This window comes from Trichosurus vulpecula, chromosome 4 (assembly GCF_011100635.1).
Source record: "Trichosurus vulpecula isolate mTriVul1 chromosome 4, mTriVul1.pri, whole genome shotgun sequence".
NCBI classification, from domain to species: domain Eukaryota; kingdom Metazoa; phylum Chordata; class Mammalia; order Diprotodontia; family Phalangeridae; genus Trichosurus; species Trichosurus vulpecula.
The window spans coordinates 354,137,524-354,149,938 of record NC_050576.1 but is presented as its reverse complement, the minus strand read 5'-3'; the positions used below and the strand labels follow the sequence as shown (position 1 = coordinate 354,149,938).

General features: G+C 37.1%; 1 protein-coding gene across 1 annotated transcript; it reads left to right on the top strand.

The window, feature by feature from the left end:
- Positions 1-5,448: 5,448 nt before the first annotated feature.
- LOC118847834 (structure-specific endonuclease subunit SLX1-like) lies at positions 5,449-7,312 on the top strand. The gene has a single exon (XM_036756475.1). It carries the CDS (start codon positions 5,490-5,492, stop codon positions 6,300-6,302), a length of 813 nt encoding a protein of 270 aa, XP_036612370.1. The 5' UTR covers positions 5,449-5,489; the 3' UTR covers positions 6,303-7,312.
- Positions 7,313-12,415: the final 5,103 nt, after the last annotated feature.

The window sequence follows — 12,415 nt, the reverse complement described above, 5'->3', positions numbered from 1 at the left end:
TGAAGTCCCAGCTTCTCTCTCTCTCTCTCTCTCTCTCTCTCTCTCTCTCTCTCTCTCTCTCTCTCTCTTTATATCTCTCTCTCTCTCTCTCTATTATCCCATACTGCCTCTCTAGAGTTATCTAGCAGTAGGAGTTATCATAGTAGTAATATTAATATTATGATGTCTACTAAGATTCTGCTACATTTGCAAAAGATCATTCTGACAGATACAGCAGTAGCATCATAAGATCACAGATTTTGAACTGGAAAAAATGGGAGAGGTCTTTAGGTCCTATGCCTTCTTTTTATAGGTAAATAACATGAAGCCAAGAGGTGAAGTGATTTTTTTTTATGTTCACATAGGTAGCAAAATAGTTGAATTGGGAAATGAGTTCCTCTATTGGTTAAATTAGTGCTGTTTTCTCTGTGGCATATTTTCCTGTGTTCCTTTGGTTCATGTCAACACTTCCAACTTAAGAATGTGAATTCCTAGAAGAATGCACAATTATACATGATATAGGAAATAAAGAAAAAATAAATGTGTTCAACCTACTACTTGACCTGCAGCTATAATGTTATATGAAGACCTCTGTCTACTATACGCAGGAAATTAGTAACTTCCTTTACCTATAGTAGTAATTTAAATTTTTTTTGTTGAAATGAATTGAATTCTTTTTTATAGTATGTAACTGCTATATATGCAAGGCAGCATAGAATAGTGGATAGAAACCTGACCTTGGCACCAGGAAGATTTTGCTTCAAGTCTTACCTCTGATACTTTCTCATCTTTTCCAAGTTATTTAATCTTTTTGTACTCTAGAGAAATCTCTAAGACTATAAGTTGAAAAGCAGTTGCTGTTCCACTTTGCTATAGGGAGTTTACACCACCACTGAAATCATACACATATATATGTGTATGTGTGTGTGTGTACCAATATATGTATAAATATGTGTGTATGTATGTATATGTGTATATACACATATTTCATATATAGCCACATTTATATAGATGCTCATAGTTGTGTATACATGCATTATACATATGAAAATAATGCAGGTAAACAATGGGTATGTATTCACGTATGGATGTATATGTTAATATATATGTACGTGTATATACTGTTATACACACTAATGGTATCCTGACTTGGATAAATGGCATGCTTTGAGTTGAAGTTCTGTGGGATAGAATGGAATTTCTTTGCTTATTATCTTGAGGAGATATGCATAGGCTCCTCAACCTGCAGAGGTTGAGGTAAAGGCCTTGCATGCCAAATTCAGTGGATTGAAGACTTTATTAAGGTCCTTGAGACAGCTGCTGGGAAGTTGGCATTCAAGTAGATGCATCTTTTGGTCTTGTTTCCTCTTTCTGACAAATCCTTGACTACAGGTAAATCTAAAATGAATTAAGTTTTGTGGAACTGTTGTGTCCAGAACACTTAACAAAGAAGATAGCAAAGTCCCTTAACTGTCCTCATTCTCCCTTCTCTGAGACAAGTAGACATTTTCTCCAAAACTGTTGTTCTTTAAAGTTTGTTCCTAATTCCTTATTTAATTATTATGTAAAGACCATCTTACTCTAGAGTAAAGTAGAATTGAAGGTAAATCTCTTATTTGTGGCTTTCCTTATTTGTAAATATGACAATTCAAAAGTGTGGGAACAAGGAATGTTCATGGCATATTGGTAAAAGTGTAATATTCCTAAATACGAATACCAATTGAGAGCTTGTAAAATGTGAGAGAAAATGATATGGATTTATAAAAAAATTGTAGAATGTCCCAGAGTAGGTAAAGTAGGATCCAAGGTGAGTCAGTTGGAATTGCTGACTTCTGGGAGCCTGGGCTGGTGATTCACCTTTCTTTTCCATATTTGCCCCATCCTCCATGCATGTGTAAAAAAATTTCTCTATGAGGTGAGAATAAAAGTCAGGAGGAAAAAGAAAATCTGTAATGGCCATGTTACAAGGGTAGAGGTCATATAATGGAGTGAATACCTTTCACTTTCAATTTAACTTTTAAAAACCAAGATAACACAAAGGTTACATGTGTAATGTATATAGCCAGTAAATTGAACATTTTTTTCATCACAGTAAAAACAATCTTAAAATGTCTTCTTCATATAAGTGTGTTGTTTATGCTCTCTTCTCTAAGAAGACCAAACACATCATGGGATGATGTCTTGACTGGAGAGTGGATTGGATTTAAGGGAGACAGAATTGCACAAAGTCATGAGCCTCACTCTTTCTTCCAAAGTTGCTGAGGTCCAATGGCAAAACAAAAGTCAGGAAGACTGACAGTGGCCCAGGACACAGTGGGTGAATCTTCTATGTCTGACAAGCTCTAAAACAAGCACTCTAAAGTGCTTGCTTCAGCCACTTTCATGGACATTGGAACAAATTGTTCTCATCCTCTTATTCTACAAGAGGAAGTCTTTACATGTTCAGAATAGACAATCCCCCTAACTCATTGATGGGTTTAAGATTTCTTGGTTACCCTCAACCTTGTTTATCTCACTTCCCAAGATGGTTTTACCTGGCTGCAGCTGTACATACAGACTCTTGGAGTCATAGGTGAGAGTTGGGTAAAAGGTAGACACCACAGGTAGATGAGCAGCCCTAAAAAGGTCTAAAAAAAGTCTTCTTGAACACACTATATACAGTATATCACAGAAAGGCATGTGGCTCATGGCTTCAGCCACTGATACATTTGAGAAGTCATCAAAATCAATAGCATAATTTTTAAACAGAAAGATGAAATTGTTCACTTAATTGCAGCAAATTCTGCTCTTGATTTTTAGACTATATTTCAAATGACTATATTAGAACTGTATTATGTGCATTCCATTTTCTCATTTGCTCCTGGCACATCGAAATATCAGGAATTCTCACCTTCTGTATGTATGAGAAATGCAGGTCAGATAGCAAGTTAGTTGAACTTTTCTCTCACCTTTTCTTCCTAACTCATCGATCACTGACTGTGCAAAAGCTTTTTAAGGTCCCATGAGTATGGAGTACAGTGGTGCTGTAGTAATCCTTTTTGCAATAGAAAAAAAAATAAGAACCTTTCTTTAGAAGAAATATCTGAATATGTACAGCTAAGCAGGGAACACTGGGATACTTTTATTGGACAGAAGGCAAGGGCTTACATGACAAGCATTTTAAAATATAATTTGAAGAGAGACTCAGTGACTCTTGCTCTATAAAATGATCCCACTAATGTGAGGGCAGCATGGATCAAGGATTTTTTTTTGGTGGAAGCAGAGGTGTTTGGGAACTTGAAGGCTTAGTATAAAGTCTGGTATACAAAGCGTTCAGGCAGCAGGCTTACAGAGAGAAATGGATTAGATCAGTGAGAGAGAAGGAACAAATCCTTCTCCATTCTTTAAAATGAGGAAGGAAATTGCTGTTCTACGCTCTGAAATGGTCAGGTAACTTAAAAGGACTTTTAATGCAAGGTCAAATGTGGGATTTTCACACTTCTTTTTAAAATTGTACTTGGTATTGTACAAGAAAGCACATGTTACTGGCTGGCAGGCATTTGTCACATAATTCACCTTTTGATTATACTATGAGAAGATTAGTAGGGGTGACCTGTGTGTCTATCTGTATAGCCAAGTAGTCCTTTGTACTCTGTACCAACACATCTATTAACGTGTGAAAAAAATGAACTTCAATTTTGTAGAGAGCTTTTACTTTTGGCTTGAGATGAGATGGAAGTTGTAATTTAATTTAGCATGTGCTAACAAATAATAAAGTAGAGATACTTTTTTTCAATCTGCTGGACTGAATATTTTGAAAAGAAAAATGAAATGCCAGTCTGATCATTTTTTTTCTTTTAAAAATGGATGAACATTTACTGTTGCTATACCATAACTCAGTTCCTCGTAAGGGCTGGCATGCCAGGTCCTAAGCAGAAAAACAAAACAAAACACAAAACTTTGGACTTGGGAAGGATAAATCAATGATTCTTAAAATATATAATGCATATTCCATGACTTTCAAAATGATTGTTTTCTTACAGCATCAAGGTAGAATGTAAATTCTTCAAGGACAATAATGCTGTTTCATTTTTGTCTTTGCATACTTAGTACCTTGATGTAGTTGTTTGTCCTTCATTTTGAAAGAAGACCAATGATGTCTTGACTTATATGTAAACTGGATTTAAGTAGGGCAAAGTTGCTCAAAGTCACCAGCCTCAATCTCTTCCTGAGTCATGTAAATGCAGTGGCAGGACAAAACTCAAGATGACTGGTGATGGCCGAGGATGCAGTGGTTGACCTTGGCATCTTCTATCTCTGACCAAGCTCTAAGTACTCTACAATTCCTTCTTCAGCAGCCTTCATGGCTATCGGAACAAATTGTTCTCTAATATGCTCAGGGGAAATATCCCCCTTACTCTTCAACAGGTTTGAAACCTATAGGTTACTTTCAACTTGTTTCAGCCCATCTGCCAAGACTGTTTACTGGGGTGCGGCCAGTGAATATGCTATAGCTTCTTTGAGCCACAAGTGAGAGTTGGGTGAATCAGGTGGACACCAAAGGTGGATGAGCAGCCTTGAAAAGGGCTTTAAAATCCCTCACACCAGAGGTGCCAGTCCTCCTGATCACATATACCTCACTTAATATCTAGCACAGTGCTTGGCACCTAATCAGTTCATTATTATTATCATTTTCCTCAGTATTCATGGATGCTAAGGTGGGGGAAGTATGATACGGGGTCAAGTGCTAAATATTTAGTGTTAAGATCATAATTGGAATCTAAAATATGCCACTAATTAAATGTTTGACCCTGGAAAAGTCTTTTTTTCTCTCTCTGGGACTGTTTCCTTGCCTTTAAAATGAGGGGTAATACTAGATAACTTTTGAAGTTCTTTAACGTGAAACTGAAAATTGTATGTGTTTCATTTTGAGAATTAGGTCTTTTGATAGTAAATAATAATTTACATATACATTAAAATTTTATATTATGATTTTTAAATCAAGCATCCTTCAAAATTTTTTGTTAATGTTTCTTACTGTGTCTTGGTAGTATCCTTGGATTTTCAAAGACTAGAGCAGCAGAGCACTAACTCTGGTTGGATTTGCCAAGAAGGAAAGGTCTTAATTGTGAAAGACTGTCTGACATCAGCTTATCTAAGTTTGGAGAGACTCAGAACTAGAAAGCTGAACAAAAAGTTTACTGTCAGCCAAAACAACTGATAAGGGCTACATAACAAATAGTAAATCAAAATCTTCCTAAATTCAGAATATTGTAGCTATTGTTCAATAAAAGTACCCATTCCTTTCATAATTTGGTAGCATTCATATAGTAGAATTAGATAAATCACAGCTCAATATAATGACCAAAACTTTTCTGTGAAGCAGCATAGTTCAGAAAAGTATGAGATAGATAATACCGATTTTTTTAAAAAAATATTTTACTCTCGCTCTTTTCAGAAAGGCCCGCCCCCCCGCCGCGTTTGTATTTTTCCTGGCCCAGTTTCGATGTCACGATCGTGGCTTGGGAACGATGGGGCCCGCGGAAGACTCTCGGGCGGCGAAGAAGCCGCAGCCATTTTTCGGGGTCTACCTTCTCTACTGTCTCAACCCCAAATACAGAGGCCGCGTCTACGTGGGCTTCACGGTGAACCCCTCTCGGCGAGTCCAGCAGCACAACGCCGGGCGCAAGAAGGGAGGGGCGTGGAGGACTAGCGGGCGAGGACCATGGGAAATGGTCCTCATCGTCCACGGCTTTCCCTCTGATGTGGCTGCCCTTAGGTTTGAGTGGGCCTGGCAGCACCCTGGGGCCTCCCGTCGCCTGGCTCACATAAGTGGCAAAGCCAGGAAGGAGGGGGCCTTTTTTTTCCACCTTCGGGTACTGGCCCAGATGCTACAGGTGGCCCCTTGGAATCGGTTGCCCCTCACCGTGCGCTGGCTACAACAGGACTTCCAGCAGGAACTCAGCCCTCCACCTCCCCAGCATATGCCTCTTGCTTTTGGGCCTTTGCAACCAGGCCTCACTCAAGGAGGAAGGAGAGGGGTAGGCAAGGAAGCAGATGACGTCTTCTGCTCTCTCTGCCAACAGCCAGTCCAGGATAAGGATGGACCCCTTTGCTGTCCTCACCCCAACTGTCCATTGAATGCTCACCTAATTTGCCTTGCTGAAGAATTCCTTCAAGAGGAACCTCAACAGCTTCTGCCCCTGAAGGGCTGCTGCCCAGGCTATAGGAACACTTTGTTGTGGGGAGACTTGATCCGTCTATACCAGGCATATCCTAGCAATCTGGAAGAGGTAGAATCTGACCTTGAAGAGACACACTGGACGGATGAAATGAAGACTTAGGCAGTCATCTTTTTCTGCCTATGGACCTAAGCTTCCCAGGAACCTAGTTTTACTTTCCACCTCCAGCTAGCTTGGGGGGATTTTTAATAATTTTTATTCAACAGGTGGAAAAGGCTAGATTTGGAGTTAAAAGGGCTGGATTCAAATTTTAGCTCCAAAACTTACCAGCTATATCATACTAATTGGTGTAGAGTTGTTAATGTTAGTTCTTACAATAAAGAGACTAAGTTAAATGCTGAGCTACTTTGAGGTAGGGAAAAAAGGAAGAAACCTGGGATGGGGTCATAGAGAAAATAAATGTGTGTTTTCTTACATGTGGAGGTTTAGCTTAGAGGAGACGAAAATAGTATTAGGAAGGGGAGAGAAGCTGGCACAGGCTTTCCCTGCCTATAGGTGGGAGATTATCCTAGGAAAACAAATATTACCACAAAGTGAGCAGCTAGGGGCACCTGACATGAGGACTCAGTGCTCTTAGGATCCTACCTTCCTGACCTCAACTTTGGTTTAACTCCCTTAGTGCTGGTGACCAAAGGGAGAGCTTACAGCTACCTGGAAGAATTGATGGGAGAAGGACCAGGAAGATAAGAGCTGGAGGGAGGGGAAGGGAAGGGAAGGAAAGAGCTGGTGTGTTAAACTAAGATCTGGCCCTGAACTCTTATGTGTTGTGTCCTCCAATTAGAATGGAAGTTCCTTGAGATCAGGCATTAAATCAATTTTCTGTTTGTATCCCCAGCACCTAGCAGAGCACACAGTAAGCACTTAAACTAAATGCTTTTTAATCCATTCATGTATTTCAACAGTGTTTCCAAATCCCTGATGGACATTAATCTTCAGGATTTGGGAATGAGAAATTGTAGTTCTCAAAATCATGTTGTCCTGTATTTTAAAAAATAGTTTATTTACATGTTTTTAAATATCAATGAGTGATCATAAAGATAAACAATTGTTTTTCTGTGAGTTATACTAAAAGTTTTGGGTTTTCTACAAAAAAAAAGAAAATAATAAATGTATGGTTTATTATTATTAAAAAAAATATTTTACTCTCATGCAAGAACATTTAGGAATATTTTTTTTTCCTTCCCTTCCCCTTTAGTATCTAATCTCAATGGAGCAGCGAGGTGGTGCAGTAGATAGAGAGAGCTGGCCCTGCAGTCAGGAGGGTCTGAGTTTAAATGGGACTTAACACATTTATTAGCTGTGTGACCCGGGATAAGTCACTTAATCCTGTTTGCTTCAGTTCCTCATCTGTAAAATGAGCTGGAGAATGAAGTGGCAAACCTCTGTAGTATCTTTTCCAAGAAACCTAAATGGGATCACAGAGAGTTGGACACAACTGAATAATGACTAAACAACAAAAAAAATCTTCACACTCCCTTCAAGTCTCCAGTGTTATGACCCAGCTTTATAATAATTACTCCATTTCACATTGCTATTAGTTGCTAATAAATAAACCTTATGAAGTCAGGAGAATAAGTATAACTTCTCTACTTTATAAATAAAGAAAGTGATGGTAAAGAATTTAGGTCAGTTCTTTTAAATCATATATCTATTAAATAGCAGCTTAGAAACTAGAACCAAATTCTTTCTGACTTGCTAGCTTGCTCTGTCTATTAAAACATGATATGTTCAGCACCAGTCTTTTATAGATGGCTTTATTTTTTTTTCAAAGAAATTCAGAAAATCTTAGTTCCAATTAGTTGAGGAAGGGGTTCATATTACTGAAGCTATATTATATTTCATACAGTGTGTATTATTACCACAAAATTGTCATTATTATTCCTTTGCTGTCTGTTTGATTGGCTAATTTCAGAGGTTAGATAGGTGATGTGTTTCCTGCATGTTTCCTGACATTTTGCAGCGAATGATCACTAAATGAATGGTAATTTAGTATCTATTATGATCAGATTGCTAAAAAGTGAAAGAAGAACTAAAGTAAAACTTACCAAGGGGGGTTTAGCAATTGATTTAGCATAGCTGTCCATGTCCTAAAATTATGGAGATGGATGTTAGAATTCAGCTGTGTCTGATGTTCCTCCTAGGCTTTTAATACGTATTCTTGAGTTATCAGCTCCTCTGGTATCACTATTTTATGATGGCATCAAAATTGAGTAAGGCTATGTTATTCTTAATTACATATGGGAAAAGTTGTATGTCTTATGTGGTCATCAATAGCAAAACAAAACAGAAAATGTTCCTTCGATGTGTCCTTAAAGTATTGGAAGTTGCTGATTGTCTAAGATGAAAATGAACAACTGGACTTTGAACTTATCCATACACCTAGATTTTAGTCCATCTAACTAGATGACAAGAAAGGCCACAATTTTCTGTCAACTCCACAACAATAATATGTGATAATATACCAAACCTCCTAAAACCTAAGTAAAATTTTTCTATGACAATGTTTTTCATCTAACAACTTAGTACTACTATCAGTTCAGCACTGTTTCCCTTGAAAGATATTCACTGAAAACCACTTTAATTATCTGTTCTAGAATATTTTCAGAAATTGAATTCATAATTACTCATTTAAACTTAAGCATTTGGTTATCTTCCCTTTTTATGGGTATTTGTTCTCCTTTTGTTCATCTTCCATTTTTCATGTTCTTTCAAATATTGATGTCAGTCATTCCCATAGTTGTTTTATTAGCAGTAGTTCATCTGGTCCAGGTAAGCAGAATTAACATGCTGCAACTATGTATTATTTTATTACATATTTATTTTTCATATTGACTCCTTATTAGCCATTTTGTTTTGCCATTTATAATAATTAGGCATTTCGAAAATGAAGGTAATGCCTTTTACATAAATAAGTAACATTAAATTTGTATAAGTAATTGTTGATAAATTGAGAAAAATTGAAGCATAATTCATAGAAATTCTCTTGGAAAACAGAAAGATTAATATCTTGAGGAAGCTAGGTGTATAGAACTCTGCCTTTGGAGGCAGGAGAATATAAGTTCAAATCAAGATAAGTACTAATTGTGTAATTTTGGACAAGTCACTTAACCCCTATGTTTCTTCATCTATAAAATGAGGATAACAAGGACATCTGCCTAACAAGGGTATTGAGAAGATCAAACGAGACTCATATGAATTGCTTTGGAAACCTTAAAGTACTATATAAGTATTAATTATAATGTTCAGAAGAGTAATGTTCAACTTTCTAGAAATTTTTCTTTAGAAGATCCTTGATATTCTTTCCTAACTATTCTACATTAGAGGGTAGGGACCTATTTTGTAAGTACTGTCTTCAGGGTAGTGAAAAGATTATTGAGGATTGTAATGCCAATCAAGGCAGCACAGCTGAGGATTGCTGCTGTGAATAATTTTAAGGGTCTAGTCGCATATTATAAGGAACTCTCTATTTATTCAGGACTAAACCTTACTCAAGAAACTAAAGCATAATATTCATAGCAACATCCTTAAGCAAAATATATCATTCATATATATACATATATATGTATACACATATATACACATATATTTGTACATATGTGTATGTATATTGTGTATACACATACATATATGCATACGCACATATATCATAATACTCAGTATGTCATGTGGCACATGACATGTGTCATTGCATTCAGTAGCATTCCCCAAAATATTTATTTGCACAAGCAGGGGGTCCCAGGCCAGGGTATTCCCTAGCAGGACATATCATTATTAAGGGGTAGCAGAAAATACAGATACCATCCACCCCTAGGTGACAGTAAGTTACAGTTTCTTCAATCAATACAGAGTGTCCAAGTTAAGTCTTCTTTTATCTTGACTCAAGGCTAACTTCCAAACCCTATGTTGCCTCCTCCATGGGCTGACCACTCCCAGCTCTTGCCTGGAATCACACAAGGCAGTGCTCTGCTCCTGCTCCTTGTCTTAGCTCATGGGGACTGCCCCACTCCAAGTTCTTCCTGCTTCTGCCTGACAGCAGGCTCCTGGAGCTCCTGCCCAAACTTTCTGTTTCTGGGAAAGCAAAGCTTAACAGGGCTACAACAATGTTTACAAACATTACCAGCATCATCATTAACACAGGTCAACCCAGTAACATATTAACCAATTGACACATTAACACAGATCAACAGAAAGGGCTTCTGCTTGAAAAATCAATACAGATTAACAGACAGGGTTTATGTCTAAGAAATTAACAGATCAACAGACAAGGCACCAACATCTTCTGTTAGACCTCCCCACAAGCAAGTTACCCTAGCCCTCTCAGCTCTGCTTCGCGCTCTCTGCTCTGCTTCTCTCTCTCTACCTACATGTCTCCCTCCAAGCAATATATACTGTTTCCCATCAAAGACTCTTGGTTCAATCAAAGACTCTTGATTCAGTCAAAGGCAGGACTCAATCAAAGGCACTTGATTGGCTTAGTGCTGAGAATAGCAAAAAATCCCACTTTGCTTGCCTTTAGAAGGATACATCAAGTAGATCACATGGGACTGATTCTAAGAGCAGTTCATTTCATCACTGACATTTTCCCTATTATTAGTATTCCCATGAGTCATTGCTATTATTCCCATAGCCCTGGACAAATCTTGTTAAAGGCACTTCCATAGGCTACTCTCTCAAGATTCAGACTTATAAATTGCCCCATTTGGCTGTCTGGACAAACCCTAGATTATTGCAAAACACTCACACATGAAGGGAGGGGCCCAGAATTTCCTGATAATTTTTGCTTGTATAAGCATACTAAACTGAAGATGGCAGCTCAGTTTCTCTCCTCCTTATGCATAATGGTAATGGACTAGTTTCAGTCCTCAGAAGACCACTCTGCTGCTCCAAACTTCACTAAATACACCACAGGTTGTTTGAGGATGAGGTCTTCATATATGTTCTAAGAAACTTGGTTTCTTTCTACTTTCTACTTCTATTCTCAATTTTATAAGGCTTATCTACACCATCTGAGACATTTTGTCAACTTGCCTTAAAATTTCTTTTCCTTAAAGTCTTCTGTAACCAATCATCTTTGTGTCCAAGAGGTCTGTCTTTGAGGCAGGTGTACTGTGGAGCATTAGAAATGACATTGAGCCTAATCCCATTAAGTAACATTGTCATGCTCTTAAATTAATTAACTATTTATTTAGGCTATCTAATGAGTTGTTCTCATTCATTATATTTGTTGTGGCTACAAGTTTTCCTATGTCTTTTCATAAGCACTTCAGCTTAAGTTAAGTTCAGCTAAATAAAACATAAAAGATTTTTTTTTGTTTTGAACCCATTGATTTCTTATCCAATGTAGGATAAAATGGACAGGAACTGAATATACAACTGGTTGATGAGTTAGTACTACTCTGTCCTCTCTCTTTCCTTCCTTTCTATTATTTTGCCTTCCTCCTGGCTCTAAGCTTAATTTCATAATGACTTTCCTCATTGAGTAGAACAAGTTAATTGCTTACCTTTACTTGTATTGACATTGTCAAAAGAAATTTGCTGTCTGAAACTACATTATTTTTCTAATTGAATAACTAGGAAACATGGACAGAAAGTAAGGAAAGGGAAATTTTGGCTCAAATAAGAAAGCCCACCCTAAAAATTAGACCTGTCCAGCAATGAAATTTGCTGTTTTGATAGTCACTTGTTTGAGTGCCCTTTTGGGGGTGGTTGGTAGAGGATATTAATGATACATGTGAGAATTAAAATGAAGATGTTTGAATTATAATGTACATACTTCTTTAAAGATTATAAAATTCTTCACATATGTATTATGTTGGGCATGTTCCATTCTTGCATGTAGAGCTTCCAAAAAAGCTAGCCAAGATTCAAAGTACTCTGGATTATGTCCATTCAAAAAAAGAAAATATAAATCATTAGTTACTACTGTTGTTTTAACTTACAATAGTCAGCCAGAGGACAGGTAGTTATAATAGGTATTATCAAACCTTAATTATATGTGAAACTTATAAAACACCTTCCGAATCTGAAATTGTGTGATTCATAGAAACAATTTCAACAAATTTAATAAGTAGAATTTAAAGAAATTTGAAAAAAAAGTTAGCTGTTTCTCCTTATACAAACACATATGTATGTATTGTATATGTACACACAAATATATAGAGATAGACAGAGGGGGGTGTATGTATGTATGTATGATACGCAGTTAATTCTCATTA

Bases quoted from the DNA above. Each gene is read 5' to 3' on its own strand.
- LOC118847834 (XM_036756475.1), top strand. From the start codon at position 5,490: ATGGGGCCCGCGGAAGACTCTCGGGCGGCGAAGAAGCCGCAGCCATTT.